The sequence below is a fragment of the Poecilia mexicana genome, unplaced genomic scaffold (assembly GCF_051168715.1).
Source record: "Poecilia mexicana isolate PSO_F unplaced genomic scaffold, ASM5116871v1 scaffold_2, whole genome shotgun sequence".
In the NCBI taxonomy this organism is placed as follows: Eukaryota; Metazoa; Chordata; class Actinopteri; order Cyprinodontiformes; family Poeciliidae; genus Poecilia; species Poecilia mexicana.
In genome coordinates, this window is record NW_028263371.1 from 28,831,079 (window position 1) to 28,852,461 (window position 21,383).

The following is a 21,383-nucleotide window of genomic DNA, read 5'->3' on the forward strand; positions in this document are numbered from 1 at the left end:
GTTCTGTCTTCTTTTGTGACCTGCTTGGTAAATCGTTGATGCTCCCTTAGAATGACGTTGGTCAACCAGTGACTCCTGGAAAGGATCTTCACTGTTCTCTCCAGTTTTGTTCAACCGGTTCACTCGAGTGGTTCGGTTTCTCGTCTGTTTTTGAATTTCTTTACCTCGGGACGTGACGTGTTGCTTTTTCAGATCGTTAAGCCTACTTCGTCTTGTCAGACAGGTTCTGGTTGTGACTTCTTGATTCTCTATGTCTGGAAGCAATCAAGCTGGAAGAACATGATTCGAACACTTGATAGCAGCCGTTGCCGCCAAGGGTGGCACAACTAGTCTTAGTGGGAAATTAAATTTTCGCATGCGGTCGAGCTAGTTTGGACAACTTCTTTCCTCTCAATTAAGGAAGTTAATAACTGGAAAACGGCATTTTGTATTTATTTGGGTTACGTTTGTGTGATATTAAAATTTGATTGACAACGAGAAACATTTAAGTGTGACAAAAAGAAAACTCCGAGAGCAGTTTTCGAAAAATATTGCATTTCGTACATCCATAATTCCAGTACGTTTAAAGGGCAACAGTATGAGGGGTGTGTTTATGGGTCTGTATGTGTTTTTAAAGGGTGCGTCCAGAGATGGATATCAGAGCACACAGCTGGGAGATGTGTGTTTGTGTTCAGCTTCCTCCCCCGTCCTGAACAGACACCACTCTGTCTCAGAGTCAGACCGTGTGTGTCTGGTTTTGATTGCGTGGGTGCGTGTGTGTGTGTGTGTGTGTGGATGTGTGTGTTTGTGCTTTCTGTGCTGTGAGCTAATGATACAGCGGCTTGTTTCCATTTTGTTCATTGAAGCCCGTTACATAAGCAGCGACTATAGCTACTCCAGGGATTTTTCAGTCGGATAAGGCATGAGCTTGTGTTGACCTGTGTGTGTGTGTGTGTGTGTGTGTGTGCGTGTGTGTGTGTGTGTTATTGGGTACAGTAACACAAATTACTTCCACTGAGGAGGATCAGTAGTCGACCTATGACTTTCTCCCCCCCAGCACTGTGCCTCTTGAGGGGAGACGGTGAGGTGTTTTCCCTCCAAAACAACATCCTTTCCTTTGGACATGCACGCGTCAAAGGAATAGTTCAGGGTTTTTCAAGTGAGGATCTAATTACAGGTTACAAGCAGCTAATATCATACCTGCTGCAGGTAACTCTTCTACATCTTTATCTGCTTTGAATTCAGATTAGCAGGTTCGGGAGCCTGAATGCAACTGCTTGTTTAGGAGCTAAGACCAAAGCAGACCTCTGCCATATTAAAACCCGATCCCTTGAGCTAATATCCGAGAAGACCTAAGACCCCCCTCTAAAAATGCTTATTACATTGCCTATTTCATAGTTTAACCCCAAATGTAGATTAATATCAATTAATGCGCACAGTTGAAATTCTGTGTAACATTGACTGTCTTCCTGGTTTCCGTTTTTGGGGTCTACAGTCAATCATCACCAAGGAAAACAATGTCAAGTAGCATTGTGCCTAACGAAGCCATCTTCCCAACATTCATCTTCTTTGTAATACTTTTGAAAAAATCTGCAAACATTCAAAATTTCTGTGAATAATTTGAAGTTACGTTCCACTGAAAAATACGCAAGTAGGTGATTTCGCGACTGGAATCATTTTAAAAGGGGAAAACAGAGGTAACTGTGAAAAAATAGTGGAAAAGATAAGAACTATAACAGCTGCTTTACTTTACATTAGTTACTCTGACAGTACAAAATGGTGCAACACAAAAGTGATCCGTAAAGTTGCATTTTTCAGTCACTTTATCTACTTGATAAAAGTTGATATTATAACTGCTCTTGACTTTTTGACTGAACCTCACTTTAAAAATGCTGAACTATCCCTTTAAAGCTTCTGTCCAGTAAAAGGGTACAGTAAAAGCCCCTTCCCTCCTCCCCCTTATTGTTGTGGCCTACTTTAGTCCTACCCATGCGTGCTTAACCCTTTGTTCATCGCATCCCATGTGCCTCTCAGACATTTTAACATACACGTGGTCACGTGCTACTGATGCTGTTACCACGGCTACAGAGGGAAGACTAGGAGAGCAAGCCCCCATTTTCCCTGGTGCCCCACTAGCACGATGGGGAGCATCACACCACAGCCAATCCAGAGTTAAGACGGTCAGAGAGCACCTAAGGGCGTTGGGTCTCCTCCGTGACCGCTGCCGACCGTGGCGTCTGCGGGGTCGCAGTGGGAGCGGGAGCGGAGCCTAAGGCAGGACCCCCCATCTACTGGAGCTCCAGCCAAAACACTGACTCCATGTGTATTTTTTGATGCTATCTACTTGATTGGATGCCGTCCCCTTTGCGTCAGTCCTGGCTGTTACCATATTCCTGATTGTGGAGTTGTTTATTCCTGAAATGCCCAAGTCAGCCTGGTGCTGAAATTACACTCAAGCAATTAACTGGCAAAGGTGATTAAGCAGGGCAGATCGGTGATGGGGGAAAAGCTTGACGTAGAATGAAACGAGAGACCTGATCGGAAAGTGAGAGAAGGGGTTTCGTCTCAAACAGACGGAAGCTGAGAAGGATTGTTTTTAATTTTGTGTGTATATTCTTTGAGGAATTTCACTCTACAAAAAAAAAAAAAAAAAAAAAAAAAAGCTGCTCTGCTCGAGGTCTAAATTAGTGCCAAAACCATGGCATGCCAAGAACGTTGTTTTCTTTTTTTTTTTTTTTCTTTTTTTGTAGCTATTTCTTGTTCCCAATGTTTCGTTGTTGTTGTTGTGGATTTTCCACCCTAACCGCCTCCACCCCCATCCCCCCCACCACATTTTGCACAGCGCCTCTTGGGTTACACATTTCCGCACGCACCCATCCCTTCCTCACGCAGCTCTGGAGAGAATCTCTTCAATGAAACCTTGAACCAAGTGGTGCTGCATGAGAGGCGTGTCTTGTGTTTGAGCAGTGGATGTTTGTCAGACAAGGAGGTAGGGGCGGTTTTGATGTGCGGCGGCAGAGGTGAGCTCCTCAGACGAGACAGGGAGCTGGATATGGGTGAAAAGTGAAGAAGTGATGGAGAAGATGAGAGACGACGACAGGAGGAGGAGGAGGAGGAGAGATGGGGGATTACCCCGACACAACATGTGGAGCTGCTGCTGGACGAGGCCACTCATGTGAAAGAAACGAGTGGTTTCTACCCAGCAACCCGCCCTCCGTCGTCTCCCCTCTCTCCGCCACACTGACACACTCACACCATGACCTCCCGCTCGCTGCCAGGAGACGTCTCCTGCCAAATGGCAGCTCATGGTGCGGCGCAAAGCACCGACCGGCGGCCTGCGAGTGACAGGCATGTGTGTGTATGCGTGTGTGTGTGTGTGTGTGTGTGTGTGTGTGTGTGTCTGGCTCAGCCGTGGGTCAAGACATGTCAGGGAAACTTGTTTTTAGCATGTTCATTGGCTGCGAACTAATAAGTGGGGCTACTCATGCATACACGCACAGACAACGACATGTAAGGCGGCCAGCTCAGGCGGGCGCACTGGAGTCAAGCTGTGCTCAGATTGAGGAGTTTTTTTTTTCCCTTCATGGTGACCCAGTAAGAATCTGAGGTAGTGTGTTACTGTGTCTAACACACACACACACACACACACACACACACCTGCAGCCACAGACATAAAAGCAACAAAAGTAACCACCTAATAGTGTAGCCAGTGGCGTAGCAAACTATTGAAAAGGTCAGGCGATGGGGGTTTACTGGGAAGGAACTGTGGTGGAGAATCACATCTGAAACAATTAATTGAACTAATTGTGATTAATTGATTATTTAATTAATTGTTAACTAATTTAGTTATTGATTAACTGGAGTATACAGAATAAAAAAAAAGGCCATTTGCTGAAAACAATACAATATACTTGGAGGATTAGTTAAGACAAAATTGTACAAAAAATGTATGCATTTTGCATTTAAGATGAAAATACCTTCGTCTACAAATAGGTTTTAGAAAAAAGTCATTGGGTGGCATAGTTTTAGCTTCACCTGGTTCAAATTTACTAAATTGTTGCATTTTAGGCAATAAAATGTTTATCTTTCATACTCACAGAAGGAATTGAACTTTTTATTTGCATATTTTAACATATTTCTAATACTGTATAACAAAGGCTTGAATGGCTAAATGAAAAATCTGTAGAATGCGCCATTTTTATACGGTTAATCGACTACTGCAATAATCGTAAGTTGCAGCCCAAATGTAGAAGCTCAAGGAATGTAGAAATGTTACCTAAAAAGTAAGCAAATTTGTAAGCATGCTGAAGAAGCTGCAGCAGAGCAGCTTCTTCAACATGCTTAACTTTTCCCCTACATCACTCTGCAAACACGATCCAGCCAATGCCAACAAGTTGCCGATTAATAAGCAAGCAGAGGTACTCATGCGTGCACTTACACCACACTGGCTCACACAAACATGTGCAAGCACCTAGACGCCGGCATGGGAGGCGGATAGTTCAAGTACGCTGAGGGTTGCAGACACAGTTTGAACACTGACTGCAGCGAGTCAAGCTGTGCTCAGATTGAGTTTTTTTTTTTTTTTTTTTGCTGCACAGTGACCCAGTAAGAATTTAAAGCAGTGTGTCAGTGAGTCTCACACACACATTACAGTAACCACTTAATAGCACATGCTAACAGCTGCTCATGCATCCTTAATAGTTAATTTACTCACTCACAATAGGTGCATTAGTTACATGCAGGATTTATGCAACACTAAACATAGAGGTGAGGGGATTGGGAGATGCCGCCTGTAGCTTGTTGTAAATTACTGTCATATTTCTCTGTGTGTGTGTGTGTGTGTGTGTGTGTGTGTGTGTGTTTGTGTATGAAGCCAGTTGATTCAGTGATGTTTCGAAGCTGCACAGTGTATGTGCGCGCACGCGTGTGTGTGTGTGTGTGTGGGAGAGTCGACACAAAAGGTTGAATGCAGCTCTTAACACGTGGGAGGAGATTCATGCATTTGTGTCAACATCTTCTGCACAACGCGCACGGTGTACGCCACATCGATCGGCAGACAAAGACGTTGCGAAAATGCCAATACGCTCACATATGAGCCGAGAAGTGAAAAATGTAAGGTATTTGCATCACAATGGGCTGGAAAAGATGTTATGAGAAGAGGAGGAAAAACACTGCGTGTCTCCTGAGCTTTTTTTTTTTTTTCTTCCTGTCTCCGTGCTGATTGGGGTCAGTTCTCCACCATTAACCAAGCGCAGGCAGGGGAGGGCCGGAGCAGCCGGCCGACCCCTCTGCTTTTTTACACGGCAGCCTGATAATAAGGACTGGTGCCTCGGAGGAATGCTCTGCCGCTGGAATGCTCGGCTGACGTGTCTGCGCTCTTTAAACGCTGCTTTTATGAATCCTGAACGTGGTTATCAAACGGAGACTGGCAGTTCTCTGAGACAGCGCAGAGCTGCCGCCACCGCTGCGCGATGCACAACTGCTTTGCTACGTCTGACATTCCCCAGATACCGCTTCATCTTGACCTTCCCGGTCTGCTTCCCAACACAGTCAGTGATGGGAATGAATCGCAAGAACAGGGCTGATCGCAACACCGGTTGCGTAGTGAAAAATGTTGGTAAAAGCAGCAGCAGATGGGCGAAAACTTGATAATTAGTTATTTAATGACTATTAGGGAAAAATATACATGACACCTCACATTGTTTCACGTTAGAACCTCAAAGTTGAATGTATTTTCCTTAGGATTTTATGTGGTGTACACAGTTGGACCATTTTTTTGTTGCGAAAGTTAAGTTCAGTCAGATTCAATGGAGACTTAAATCAAGTGGATTCTAGATTGGATTTAGGTCTGGACTTTGACTAAACCATTCTAATCCATGAATCTTTGCTCTAAACCACTCTACTGTAGCTCTGGCTTTATGTTTAGTCCTTTGCAACCTCTAATGAGTTTCCTTCGTGCATTACTCTGTATTTATTGTCTTAAAAGCCTTCATTATCTCTGCTATAATATATAATTTCTACTTTAATGTGCCATTCTCTTCCTATTGATTTATTGGATGATTCTTGTTTTATAATCTTTAAAATTTATCACATTTCTGTTGTGTTCTTTGGTCTTCCTGATGCTGTTTCTTCACTAACATTACCTTCACAGACATTAAATTACACAAAGATGGACTCTTTTTTACCAACTACATGTCACTTTAAGGCTGCTAGCTGTACTAGATTTTATTAAAGAACATCATTGTAAATGGTTGTGAATACAGATGCAGCTGTAACAAGTCCAGTGTGAAGAAGTTCAAGGGTGAGGAAGGTTTTTTCCAAAGCATTAGATTAGTTGGTTTCGCAAGGCCACTAGTGCAGGGATTCCTGACTTGCAATTAACTGGGATCAAATAAAAATCCTGTCTCTAAGCAACAATATCTCATGAGGATATTTGACCCTCCAACAGGCATAAAAATAGAAGAACATAAAGACATTCAACAAGCCAGAGCAAATTGTTTATAACCAGAGATGTAAAGATAGAAATGCCCTAGAGGAAAGACAACAGACAGACAACCTCGTTTGTGAACGAGGTTGTCTGTGCGTGCGTGTGTGTGTGCGTGCGTGCGTGCGTGTGTGTGTGCGTGCGTGCGTGCGTGTGTGTGTGTGTGTGACATTTGTGCAAAGCTCTCTGTCAGCTTGCTGCTCTCTCAGACCCTCATTGAGGTGCTGGTCCACAAACGCTCGGCCGTGACTCGGGCTCCCCAGTGGGCCGCGGAGCAGTGGCTGATGGGTAGATGATCTGAGTCACACAGCTGCTGCCGCTCAAGGTGAGCCGCCCCGGGCGCATAAATCTGCATGGCTAATGAGGAGCAGCCGCAGAGGGCCCACTTAGAACCATTACACCAGTTTTGTGGTGTAAGAGCGTGCGCTTTTTGAAAGGGGAAGCTGCATCCAGGAGGAGACTAGAGGGACTACAAGGAGGGAAGAGTTCAGGGTTCATTTGTTTTCAGTGTGTGAGGAAGAGCAGGGGTCAGACGGGCTCTTTAGCCCTGCATTTAAGAGCGTCATTAGAGGGTGCTTGTTTCAGGTCATAACTAAGGGATAAAACATGACTGAATCTTGAGCGCGTCTTGAATTTACGGCTGCTTTCAGTCAGACGTATAGGCAGGACTATGGAAGTAGGCTGATTTCGTGTCTGTTGAACCGTTTCTGTGTTGATTTGGCCTTAAAATGACTCAGCATATCCTTTGATTTCCGTATAATGCATAGTACAGTACACTCTAACAAAGTTCCCAGGGTCCTGGGATGAAATATTTTTCTTAACATTTAAAATTCTCTGCAGATTTCAGCAAAAATCCACGTTTATGTTTGGGAAGGTGGGAAAGAAACATTTGTTTGGAATTATTCCCAAACAACTAGATTGAATTTAGCATTAAGTGGTTGTTTTGGAAACACTGTGCACCCAAACATGCTTTTTTTTTCCCCCTATAAACCATTTAAAAGGATCGTGGCAATAATTCTGCTTTATTTCTTGAATTTTTTCTTAAAATGTTTATTTTTTAAATATGCCTAAATTACACATCGGGTTTTTTTTTTTTTAAATTTCACTGTGAAATTTTGCCTCTACAATAAAATATCCAATTGTTTTAAGGCTTGAAATGCATATTTACCAAGAGTGACAATAAATGATGCTGCACTGCTCATATCGCTCAATGCATCTGCCTCTTTAGCATTTTCACACTGTGCATTTTCTCATCTATTTGTAATCATAAACCACCGCAGCTGCTGTATATCCCAGCTGGCTGTCAGTGACGAACGACTCTCTGAGACGCTAGTCTGCAAGTTAGATGAGATACCACGCCGTGATCGATTGGTTGTGCCTCTACTCTCTCCTAATGTGCCCGTTTTCTTCCTCCTTTTTTTTATTTTTTATTTTTTTTATTAAAATATCCTTATATCCTCTTTATCTGCTTAGGGTCGGAATTCTGCTTCCGCAACTTCACCAGCCCGTCCGGCATGATCGAGTCCCCGGGCTTCCCGGACAAATACCCGCACAATCTGGAGTGCTCATACATGATCATGGCCCCGCCCCACATGGACATCACCCTGACCTTCCTCACGTTTGACCTGGAGAACGACCCCCTCATGGTGGGCGAGGGCGACTGCAAGTACGACTGGCTGGAGGTGTGGGACGGCCTTCCGCAAGGTGAGCCGAACGCAACCCCAGGGGGCGGGGGGGTGATGAATGGACGCGCGCGCACTTTGAACATTCACACTCCGTATCCACTGACTCATGCAATCCCCGTCGATCCTGTGTGTAAATTTGCATACCGGCCTTCAATTTCCTGAGCTGCCATCACTCTCTTTGATGTGAGCTGCCTTTCCTTACATTCCATTACATCCCATAGAGGAAGCACTATTTCACAGAGGGAGCTCAAAGTGCCTCGATGCCCCTGAGGAGTAGGCCTTTCCCATGGCCCTTTTCCTTTTTCCATAATAACGCTCTTCATCACCCCCCCCCCCCCCCGCACCCTTCCTGCTCTTCCAATTCCCCTCCTTATCACCTGGCACTTCCTTCCTCCCCAGACGAGTGAGAGTGACAGCCGCGATGGGTATCAACAAGGAGGAGATGAGTGTAGAAAAAAAAAGGGATCAGAGAAAAACATTTCAGGATGTAATCAAGGGGCGTTAATACGGAAAACCGCAGGAAAGTAAAACGAATGAAATGCGGAGTGTTAAGAGTTAGCCAAAACTCAGTCATGATGTTGATGGTCAAGGTTATCATTTTGACTTCTGGTTGCTGCCATGAAATTCTCAAATCAATGAGATGCATTTTGTCATAATTCTCACTTAAAAAAAAAGACGACTCGGACACTGCATGTCATAGTCATGCAACTGGAAGTCAAAATTATGAAACTCTGAAACTTTACATTTTTCCTAATTAAGACTTTAAACATTGAAATTTGACCAAATATCGAATCACTGCAAAAAACAAAAACAAACTCTTGCCAAATACTATATTTTGGTCTAGTTTCTAGAGTAAATATCTTTGTACACTTGAAATAAAACAAAACTAACTTGCAAGTAACGTTTAAGCAAATTATAGGAGTTTGTTTTAATTTAATGCTTTTTGATAAAATAAAAAGTGCTAGCTCCACTTTTAGATCATTTCACTTATAACAATGTCTTGTTATAACTTAAATAATCTGTCAGTATAACCTATTAACTTAAAACAAGCCTCTATGTCTTGCTGAATTGTTACATGGAAGTTAGTTTTGACTTATTTCAATTGTACTAAGATTATTGCACTAGATCCAAATATTTCATAAGATTTTGTGCGTTTGCGGTGAAGGTCACTATTATAAAAAATATATATATATATATATATATATATATATATTTTTTTTTTTTAAGTGGTGAGACGTGTGTTTCCGGGATCGCCATAAGGTCAAATGTCAGGCTCTCATGGCAGCTGAGCGAGAAGTGGCGAGAGATTCATTTCTCACCTCCTTGTACTCCCCTCCAGAACGTAAAGCTGGGACCAAAGGATTTGCTCTAATTATATTATTTTCAGTCGCTAAAAAAGGGGATCCGAGTGGATTTAAAACTCCAATTTAAGGGCTTTGATAGCTGAAAACAATTTATAGCATTCGAAGTTGAGAATTAGGAGCAAATTAAAGCGTAACCCAGTTCCAGGGAGCCGAGTCCTCGGGGCGGGAGACGAGACGGAAGGGTGAAAGAATTTAGTGTCTGGCTCAGGAGGGGTTGCGAGGGGCTGTCTTGAGACTATTTTAATCTCTCTGTGTTTGTGCGTGAGTGTATGTGGTGCTCATCTGCGGCTGATCCCAGTGCTGCTTGCATGAAGGCAGGGATTCCAGTTCCCCCTGCTGGGATCTGGCCGAGGCACACATGGCAGATGGAGGGATGGACAGGAAAGTAATGGGAGAGTTGGGAATGATGGGAGGAAGAGGTGGCATGCTGCGACTCATTAGTCAACACTTACCGCAGTAGAATGGCTACTGGAAAGCGTTAAAGTAAAAAAAAATTATAATAATAAAGTAAAGTAAAGGTTTTTAATCTGTTTGATTTTCCTCTAGCGTCTCCTCTGATTGGCCGGTACTGCGGGACAAAGATCCCCCCAGAGATCCAGTCATCCTCCGGCCTGCTGTCCCTCTCCTTCCACACAGACATGGCCGTAGCCAAAGACGGCTTCTCCGCACGCTACAACATCACCCACAAAGAAGTCGCCGACTGTGAGTGCGGGATAATGTCTCCTGAATGTGTTCGTGCATCACGTTTCTCTCTGAAGCTTTGTTTCTTTTTTTTCCCTCCCTCCTCTCTCTCTTCTTCTTGCCCTATCCTCACCTTCTCGATATTCTCAGCTTTGCCTGCTTTAATGCTATTTTAGGTTCGATGCTTTTTCCAAGTTCCCTCCAGAAGTGTTTTTGCTCTTTTCTCAGAAGCAGACTCATACTGTTTTCATTTAGAACATAAATTAACCCCAGTTTACCTCAGCTCACCTGCTGCTTGTCACGCCACAACCGCAGAATTCAGTTCAGTCGAACGCAAGGCTTGTAGGAAGCGAGTTGAATAAGGTGCTCTGATCATTTGAAGCCAAAATTGAAGAAATTTTTTTTTTATGTAAAACATTACGAGATGAAACCTAAGACCGCATGGGATCCTGAATGAAACATAGCGGTGACAGCCTCTGTAGAGAATATCTAAATTATTCTAGAGAAAATGCAGCATGAGAGGCTGAAATACTTTTGTGCAATGCTGTGTGAGATGCAGCTGGATGGCATTCGCAACGCAGCCAATCCAGGCATTCATTTTCTTTGGTGCTGATTGGCTGTGCCACCCAAAGACTGGAAATGAGGAAAACTGCAGATGTTAGCTTCTGCAAAAGCACTAAGAGAATTTCTGCTGTGTGTATTAATGCTTATTAAAGTATATTTTGAAAGGTTTGAACTAATAAAATCGGAGGTTATTAGAGTTTTTAAAAGGGAACAGCTGTGGTAGCGAACACCAGCAAATGCCGGGGTTCCACTATACAAGTTTATCTTTATCTTGGGGGGGAAAAAACTTGTTAGAAGCTACAAATATGACTTAAATATACAACTAGAGCTACTTTTACTGTGCTTCTTCGTGTTGGTCTTTCACATAGAATAGTTAGAAAATATAATGAAATTGGTAGTCGTAACTTGAAAAAGTTCAAGTAGTACACACACTATTTTCTGTTTCTTTCACTAGTACCGACAAATCAAATCTTCTTCCACCTTTTTTGCATTTATCCGCAGTTAATCGTCTCCCCTTTCCTCGTCTCTCTTCATAGCGTTCCACTGTAGCAACGCGCTGGGCATGGAGTCGGGCAAGATCAGCGACGACCAAATCACAGCTTCAACCAGCTTCTACGACAACCGCTGGTTGCCACGGCAGGCCCGCCTCAACAACGACGACAACGCCTGGACGCCTTCAGAGGACAGCAACAAGGAGTACATAGAGGTGTTTATTTGCAGGCCCAGTTGCATTTTTCTTATGAAATTGAAGCTCACGCACAACTTCGATAAAAATTCCAGCCATGAAGTGACCTTAAAGATCACTTTGTTGAGGATAATAAATTTGTCGTGGTGAGGAAAAGATGGAATATACAACAGTATCTCATATACTGCAGGACACACAGACACACACACACACACACACACAAACGGGAAATGGAGGAACTGTAAACCGATGATAAGGAAGTTCTTCTGCACTTTCAATCTTTCCTGTCTCCAACACGCGCGCGTTTGCATGAGCCGAGGAGAGAGAGCAGCGCGACGGCTGTGATTGATGAAGGTGCTCTCCTGGAACGCATCCCAACACCGAGCCATTGATCTTTACCTCCCGCCTCCTTCACCTTACACACATGACAATGCGCATACATGCTCTCCTTGGTTTCCCCAGCAGTGGGGCCCAGTCTGCGACTAATTCCTGCTGCTTGTGCGACATTCACACGGCGGCAGGAACGTCTCCGGTATCTACGTCGGTCGTGCTTCCTTCTAAATAGGTTTGTTTTAATAACTTACAGATTCACCTTGTTTCGTAGGATATCCATATCTTCCTGTTTCTTGAGAAAAAGGAAATTATGTTTTGTTTACGCTTTTGCGCCTTAAAATCATCATTGGGTTTGCTTATCTGCATCTTCCGCTTAGAGTCATAGCGTGACATCCAGCTTAACGGTGCCAATCTCATTTCTGCGGCGGGTGGAGTGGTTTCGCTTCCCCCCGCCCCATAATTTGAACATTGTTCCAATAAAATTTCGTCTTTCTTTATTTCAGGTTGACCTCCACTTCCTCAAGGTGTTGACTGGGATAGCAACACAGGGGGCCATATCCAAAGAGACCCAGAAGGCTTACTACGTCACCTCCTTCAAACTGGAGGTCAGCACCAACGGAGAGGACTGGATGGTATACCGACACGGCAAGAACCATAGGGTCAGTCTTTCCTACGCGCATTTAAATTGAGCACTTTACCACCAAAATCACAAGTGTCCCACTTCATTCCCAATGACTGGCAGAAAAGTTTACTGTCATCAAGACTTAGTCCCTCTTAGATACAACTGTTTCCTGTACATACAAGCATCTTCAGGAAACTGGACTCGGCTTGCAGCTAAAGGTCCTTTATTTACAGTAAATTTATTCCGCTGCCACGGCTCATTCCTCAGTTAACATAGGCAGCCACGTTCATCCAGGAGTTGCGTCAGATGATGCAGCATTCCCGATGGTGTCATTCCCCTTCCGCGACCGCTTGTCGACCTCAATCGTGACCCCGGGTCATGAGGTAGAAAGAGAAGCGAAAGACGAGTAAAACAAGAACAATGAAACCCTCTGTGTGCTCTTATCTCCATTTTAGATTTGTGATCTCTCTCTCTCTCAGGGTAATGCTCACACACAAACAGACACCTGGGGTTGTGAAACCAATTGGAGTCGTGCCAGGTGTGGACTGGGACAATTTATGTAATATTGGTGTCGTTTGGTGCTTTGATGAGGCCTTATATCTTTTTTTTTTGTTGTTTTGTTTTGCGTGTGATGTTCTGCACACAGCGGAGGCTGCTGTGCGACCACCTGTCTCTTGGGGGATTCCAACTCTTTCCCCTCATTCCAGGCTTAAAGTCTTTTTTTTAAGCAGAAAAACAGAGTGGGGGGGAAGAGGAAGAGGTGGGGTGATGGAAGGGGGGGGGGTTAATCCGCATAGACTAACCCGTACGGACCAGGACCCCCCTCCTCTTCTGTGCGTGACCGTGATTGGTTTGGGTGGTGCCAGTGGGGGGTATTTGATGTAGAGATTATTGAGCAAAATGTGGATTTGCCTTAAAAGTCAACATCTGTGTAATTTATTAGAGCCCCCAGATGTCCCCATTCCTTCCACAAGCTCAAGCCCACTCAGTCCACAGACACCTCCTCCCCCTCCCACTCCCATTTAAATAACCTCTGGCTGATCTTCCTGTCTGGAGATGTGCGTGCAAGCGCATATATATCAATGTATACACATGGTGCTTGCAGGTCCGTCTGTGTTTTGGTAATGTGAGTCCTCTAATCTGTTGGAGCAAAGGGAAAAAAACAAAAAGATATTGAGACACGTTGAGACACGGATTCAGACAGATGCATCATTTGCAGGCTTTTGGGATGGATATCGCAGGCATTATGAAAATCGTTTTCAGCCTTTTGAATGCACAGAGGGGCGGCATGACTCAAAGAGATCGATGGAATTTGTAAAGTGCGGTTTTTAAAAGGGAACTCGGGGGTGACTCGACGGCGATCAAAACTAATTCCACGTTGCTCTGAGCTGAAACCAGGAAGTCCTGCTCCTCTTGCCCTGCCTCATTGCATAACCTCCATAAAATGTGAACCACACCGTCTGCTTTTGATTCAAACAAAGAAATGATGACAGCTTGAAGATGGACCCCATGCATGAGAGCATTGGTCACATTAGGATTTAAAACCACAAGCGTTTATTCAGGATCCATGCCCGAGTACGGCGAACCTTGAACAACGAGGCCTGTTTATGCTCATGCTTTAGGATTAATTAGAATCAGGCTTTGACTAAGCCACTCATCTTAATTTTTTGTTGCTTTTTTTTAACCTTTCAGATGTGAACTTGCTGCTGTGGTTTTTTTTGCCTCTTCATCTGCGTTTGATGTGTTTGTGTTTTTGGTACTTTAGGTACCATCACTTAAACAGCTTCTGTTTAAGTGATTCATTGATTTTATTCATGTCTGCGGGTCACCAGGCTTGGGTGTGGTGGCTATTGAAATTGACCCCAAAAAATGTTGTGAATCATGGCTAACTCATGATTTAAACAAAGGAGCAGCTATATTTTCACAACTTCTCACCACTGAATTAAATCATCATTTGAAAACAGTTTTTTTTTTTGCATCCACTTCGGTTATTTTTGACACAGATGTTTGATTTGATCATACGGATATCTAAGTGCTAAGAGCATTCCTTTAGCATGTTTTAAAAAAACAACAACTTTTTACATCTTAATAAATGGATATATTCAACCAATCAAACTCGAAAGGGATGTTTAGCCATAATTTGGAGCCCGGATTTACAGTTTAATATTAAAACCGGAGAGTACGCTCCACTCCTTGTTGGTCAGGGGCTCCGCCGTTCCCCACGGGCCGCGGCTGAATCTTCCGTGACCACTAATCCACCCGTCGTGCTGCTCAAGCCCCCCTGTTAGCCGGTCCTAAGCCCCCCCAAAGAGCCTTAAGTGGTTGAAGCTCAGTTCTCGTCGGGGGGTCTTGTAATGCCTGGGATTTGGTTCTTCTAATTGTCATTTAACAGTGAGCTTAATGCTATAGCGGCTTATGAATTGCACGTGCACCATATCTGCACACCCGATAACAGATTACTATTATTAATAGGAGCGGCTTTCCAGTCTTCACCCTCCTGTGTTTGTCAGAAAAGGGGAGCTTTTTTATTGTCAGGACAGGAAGTTATGAAAACTACAGTAAGAGAACAAGGACACCGCCTCTGGAGTCGCACCCACAATAAGCTTTTGTGGAATTTTTTTTTTTTGTCGTTCCTTTTCACCAATTTTCTGCATGCCAACCCAATCTCAGTTTAACGTGGATGTGACTCGTTAAATCAAAGTCGCACGGCTCACATATGCACCTCATTACTTGATGAGATGCTAACTCGCTCGGGAGCTTCATTTCTCACCAACCCGCGCGTACTGTAAGACACGAGCATACAGTCATCTTCCCCCCCATCTCTCTCTCTCTCTCTTCCTCGCTTTCCGACACAGACACACGAGCGTGCCCACACTAATTAACATGAAAAACACACACTGTCATCTGTCAGCGTCTGTGAGGGAAGGTCCCAGCAGCCTCTGGTGCTAAACAAGCTTTGTGTTGCTGAAAAGTGTCGTGAGGTTGTGCTAAATTTGTCACACACATCAAGTAACCCTGAGCGAGGGGATGGGGGGGAAGGAAAAAAAACAAAAAAAACAGCCCACACAGCATTTCAGCCTGCTCATCCAATCACGGTGTGCTGCGAACCCACAGAACCAAACAAACACACACGCTTTGTTTGCATGCTCATGCATAATACAACAATCATAATCAAATTTGCATTGGCACGCAGGTGGAGTTAGTGACAGTTGGTAACATCTGCAGCAAGGCTTGACCAAAAAGACGGCTGTCAAACCTTCATCCACACTAAAAAATGCAAGTCCGCTCAGTTTTCGGCCTGCATGCAAAATGATAGGTGGTTTGGAAGACCTGAACACATCGTGGCACCTGGCAAACACGGCAGCGATGGGGTCATGCTGTGGGGACGCTAGAAAAGACTTGAGATAGATCAAACCTTAGCCAAACAGCCAGAGCTAGGCTGGAATGTTTTTGATCAAAGTTAAATGCATGCCCTCCCTTTTCAAAATCTTTTTTTTTTTTTTCTAAACTTTATTGTTACTTTCCACTTAGGTTCAACTTTTTGCTGCTCTACCACACAGAATCCAGTTTCAGTCAGCCAGATCTGGTTCAATATAGTCGGCATCTTTATGGAGAAGAACCGAGGGGAGAATCAGAAGGACAGGATGTGTAATCATTGGAATAAAATACTGTAGGAGTGGAAAAAAAAAAAACAACAACAAAAAACGCTGAAAGACTAATGTCTTGTGCTGAGCTTCTCATATCTCCCACTGGTGTTGTCAGCTTGAAGGAAAACACGATGATGTGCAAAAAACGAAATGACTAAATCGAGATGCGATCCAACTAATCCCTCATTTTAAAACATCTGCTTGCTTCTGCATTACACGGGCTAGAAGGTGGATTCTGGGAAATGGACACTCCTTTCTTGGTGACCTCCTTCTCAGAAGGGGTCATCAATACTTAAACACTCCTGATGCACAAACAAGTCTGACCCCCCACTTACTGCTGCCGCCGGTTGTGTGTGTAACGGGGGGGCTCGGGCGGAGGGGTGGGGGGAGGTGGAGTCTTCGTTATAATTTCATGACCCTCTACGCGATGAGACACAACACGACAGCATCAATTATTCAGCCTACCTCGGTGGCAGGTCACGTGAGGGGCGGAGATCCTGGAGACGCGGCGTTGTTGTCTGGCAGATTACCGTCCCGCCTCCCCTCCTCCTCACCGCTGCACACACAAACAGATGGACGATGCTGCACCTTACTCTTGTTTTACCACCAGCAGCATTTCATTCCCACTCAGTCAAAAAGTGGTCATGCCTATCAACGGGGCCAGTCAATGAGCAACCATCTGCTTCCTGGTGCCATTAACCTTTGACCTTAAAGCGGAGTCCAACGGGCGACCTCTCAGGTGTCCTGACAATGGAGGGGAGGAAGTGGATTGGACACAGGAGATTTGGAGATTATGTGGAAGAATTTTCTCTCACTCCTCTCTGCAGAAGCTCCACACAGTTGTCCGTTGTGAACTCTGACCCTGAAAGCTCCAACATGCTTTATCAGAAGTGACGAAAACGTTTCTCAGTGGCGTAGGCCTGCGACGAAAACGACGTCATTTTGTCCACAGGTCGAACTGTTTCGCACTGAGCTTTGTGCGAAGTGTTGTGTGGTTGGTCAGAAGTTTACTGCCTCAGACAGCAACGCTGATATTCCTCTTCAGCTCCTCTGCTTCTCCAGCAGGAGACATTAATGCTTTTTTGGGGAATGTCGATCTGATGCGATGATGATGTACATTTGTCACTGCTAATCTACCTCATTTGCTTTTGCCGCTCCTCTTTAAATTTCTGTGTGGTTGTTTGCAGATTCACCCCTGTCTCCAACGATAAATAACAGCTTAGAAACTGTTTTGTAACCTTTTCCTGGCTGATATGTTTATGTCTTCTCGAATTTCTTTGGTTTGGAGCTGGTGTGTTGCTTTTTGATCTCTTTTATCCTACTTCGTGCTGTTAGATAGGTTCTATTTAAGTGGCTTCTTCATTCTTAAGGTTTGTCATTAATCAAAACTATCAAATCTGTCCTTAGCTAGTAAAGTTAAACAAAAAATATGTAAGTTTATTACAGCTGGAAAGCTTTTTTCACCTGGATAAATGTATTCAATATTTGATGCAGGGAAGCCTTGTCGTCTTATTAAATGCGTTTGATCTAAAATGCTACAGTGTGACAAAATACCAAAAAAGAGAAGTTAAAGAAATGTGACTCTAGTTTACATTCAGGAAAAAAAAAGATGAGCCTTTTTAGAGCAGGTTTTTATGGAACAACCTGTTCTCTCTGTGAATAACAGAGTTTTTGGACACATTCCCAGCTTTAGTCCAAAGATGAAAACAAAGGAAAAAGCAGCCAGCTGCACTGTAATGCACAGGCTTATTGGAGAGGCTGTGCCTGTTTTTAGCTATCATGATTCCAGTCATCTGATTGGACTCTCCAATACTTGTTTTTAGCTGTTTTTCCCGGTAAATCGCTTCAGAACTGAGGAAGTTCCTCCAGATTTTGCTTGTAGCTCCTTACCATGAGATAAATACTGGAAAAGGACATTTCCTGTTTCAATGATGAATCTGTTTGTTGTTGCTCCTCAGCTCTGCTCCCTGCGTCCTTTTCCACATTCCTGCACTCATCTCCCTCCAACTTCTACACCCTGCCCTCCATTCAACCTTTTCTTTTTTCTTTTTTTTTTCTACCCACTTCATCTGGTTTCAACTTTTCTTCTGCGGGCATCCGAACCTCCCTGCAGTGTTTTTTTTTTCTTTTTTCGTTTTGTTTTCTCATCCTGTCTCCCTTTGTTTCGGGTTATCCGATAGTGGGAGAGACGGTGGACAGCTGATCTTTCGTCACACTCCTGTCTCTTTGTGAGCGTGCGAAGGAGTTTACATAACCCCCCATAAGAGCCCACATCGGCTCTTGTGCCTCTGAGGTAAACACAGCAGCTGCCTATCCCTCCATCCAGCAGCAGATTCAGCGGCGATAGCCCTGTTATCTGTTCAAACACTCACACTGCTTTGTATTACCAGTGTCAGCTGCACTTGATTAAATCAGGCCATCCCCAAAATCAAATAAAACCCCCTTGAGCAGGATTTTGGAAGGACGCTGTGTTAGAAAGTGAGGGAATTTTGCTCAAACCTTTTAGTCATTGTAGGACCCAAATCTTTAATATACTTCATAAGGATTTTATGTGAAATATCACATTCCCATTTATGCTGCTAAAATTACCAGAATTGTCGTAAAGCTGGTCAGCAGCTGTTTAAGTTTGCCGTGTTAATGTGATAAAATGTTCAAGATTAAATATACTGTCATCACTATGGGTCGCTTGTCATACAGTGCATTTTTTAATTAGAAATCATGAGAAAAAATATAAACATATTTGTTCACCCATCCAAAATATTGAATTCGGGTGTTAAAATCTAATATTTATGAAAGCTCTCAGGAGATTCCTGATGTTTGTGAAAACTGTTTTTTTGGATGCATCTTCCTGCTCCAACACGCCCAGCACAAAGAAACGTCCATAAAGGTGTTGAATAAGTTGACCAGTCTGACTTCAACCCACTAGAATAACTATATGGTATGAATAAAAGCCAGGAATTATCATCCAACATCAGCGTCCGACCTCGGATTTGAACCTCTGGAAGAATGCTCATAAATATGCCTTTGGTAAAGATTTTCCTAAAAAAAAAAGAGTAAACAGTGTGATAGGGTGGGCTGACATCCCATGGGTTGAGAATTGGATATTACTCAACTTTATTTGTGAAGATGGGAGAATACTTTTGCTAATATAGCGCATTTACGTTTGAGTTTCCAAACTGTGGGAGACTGTTTGCGTTTGATCATGTTGTTCTCAGATTAAAGTAAAAGAAAAATCATGTAGGAAGCTTTTTTTTTTTAAAGGATGATGCCTTTAATCTTTAATTCAGCTGCTTGTAGCTGTTGTCTCTCTCATCTCTTTCTTATTGTGCGTCGAGGCTGCAACGCAGTGCGTTTTGATGCTATATTAACAGCCGCCACGGTCAGCCACAGACAGATAGAGAGTGAATGACACTTAACAGTCAGTCAGTCGGTTAAAAGGCTCTTCCTCTGCTTATCTGAGTGTGTAGGGTGGATGTGCGTGTGTGTGTGTGTGTGGGTTCCTGTGGTTTTTCCTGTGTGGTTTCAGTTAGTAGCTGCCAACAAAAGGAAGAGGCGAGGAAGGAGGAGGTGTGAACAGACATCAACTGTGCGGTCTGGAAGGAAAAAGGTTTGAGAAATGAATGAGATGACAAAGAAGTGGGGAGAGGATTTGGAAAGGGAAGTGAAAAAAAAAAGGGAAGTTATTCACAAATATGAGCTGGGAATCCTGATTTCCAACATCGCAGTCAATCCCAGGTCACTTTTCCACCCAAAACAGGAAGAAACCCGGTCACCGTGGTTACAACGTCCCTCTGAACTGGCTGCAGGACGGAAGGGAGTGTTCAAGGAGAAAACGCTGAACGTTGATGATTTAAGGTGGACGTCTCAGGAAGTGGGTTTCACTGACATCCTGCCCACCTGGAGAGACTTCCTGCGTTCGGCCGTGTCGGGTCACGTCTCCCGTGGGTTTCCTGTGCCCACCAACGTGTTGAGTTGGCAGCGTCTGCATGCGTGTAGGCATGGAGGTGAAAAAGAGAGTGGGGGGGGAAAAAAAATAAATATATATATATACATATATATATATCAAGTGGGCTTTCCCAGCCTCCCGGCTCTGAACCCCTGACCTGGGAACACATCGACAGCTGGGATGCTGACACCGGATCCGTGTTTGGGTTGTCTCCGCTTTGTCCGGCCTGCCACTGTGTGTGTGAAGCCGAGCGAAACTGCGCTCAGCGGGAGGGCGTCGAAGCAAGAGATGTGCATGTGTGTGTCTGCCGTCTCCCCTCTGACGCCGTGTTTTGTCCTTGCTCTTTTTTTTTTCCTTTTTCCACAGATCTTCCACGCCAACACAGACCCGGCCGAGGTGGTCCTGAACCGCATCCCGCAGCCGGTTTTGGCCCGCTTCGTCCGGATCCGACCTCAGACTTGGAAGAATGGAATTGCACTAAGATTTGAGCTCCATGGATGCCAGATCACAGGTTAACTTCCTGACAGATCTTCCTTCACAAGACTGTGTTCTATCACATTGCTAAATGGCATTACTATGTGTTTTCATGATGAAGAGTTGCAAACTGTATATTGTAGTGATCATTTCTAATGACATGGTAGTAATAATAATAATAGCCCTATTTCAGTAATTTTGTGAAAAAACCTGATATTCAAACTTTTTTCTGCCTCCCACTGCTTAATGCTATTCCAGTAAGAACAACTGTCTGGTACATCATGCAAAGTTTATTCAAAAAGAGTTAAAAAAGAAATAGGATCTAACGTGTACATTTAGACTCATGCATATTCCCAGCGCCGTCTTTTGAGTATACCGTGCCTTAGGCTAATGAAAGAAAGCGCTCTCTGTTGTTCCATCAGGAGGTACCACCATGTGTCGCTTTAATCTTCCGATGCCCCTCCACTTCTTCTCCATGCTCGTGTTCTGTCTCCAGCCTCCCCTCCCTCTTTAAGAAAAATCTCCCATGGTTTCCAAACTCTTTTTGAAGCTTCCTCTTTGCTCCGCGAGCTCCTCCGGATCGGGAAACGAGTACTGCTCAATCATTCATGGCTCTCTGTTCGCTCTTACATCAGAAACCGTGATTCAGTTCAGCCTCAACAGCTGCTATTGAAACAGCTATCAGCTCCTACAGCATCGGTGCAACCTGCCGCATAGAGGCGGCTTCTAAATGTAGGGCGGCGACCTCAAAGGAAGGTGCGCCGTTCAGGAGCGTGCACACGTGTATCTGCTCGTCCTGGGCGATTTATCCATTATTTACGTGGCTCTGCGTTTGCAGTGACATAACAGCATGAAAGTTTGATTTGAGTTCCCTTAAACCGTCAGCACAACTAACATCTCCCCCGTGCTCCCATCCTCC

General features: G+C 44.1%; 1 protein-coding gene across 3 annotated transcripts in view; it reads left to right on the forward strand.

The window, feature by feature from the left end:
* The window catches only part of nrp2a (neuropilin 2a), a 68,481-nt gene that overhangs the window by 21,669 nt on the left and 25,429 nt on the right, over positions 1–21,383 (forward strand). For all 3 annotated transcript variants that reach the window (XM_014969680.2, XM_014969675.2, XM_014969677.2), the window contains exons 4-8: positions 7,937–8,167; positions 10,059–10,214; positions 11,294–11,463; positions 12,279–12,434; positions 20,357–20,501. In XM_014969680.2, the coding sequence (XP_014825166.1) occupies positions 7,937–8,167; positions 10,059–10,214; positions 11,294–11,463; positions 12,279–12,434; positions 20,357–20,501 (858 nt within the window). The remainder of the gene's footprint in view (positions 1–7,936; positions 8,168–10,058; positions 10,215–11,293; positions 11,464–12,278; positions 12,435–20,356; positions 20,502–21,383) is intronic.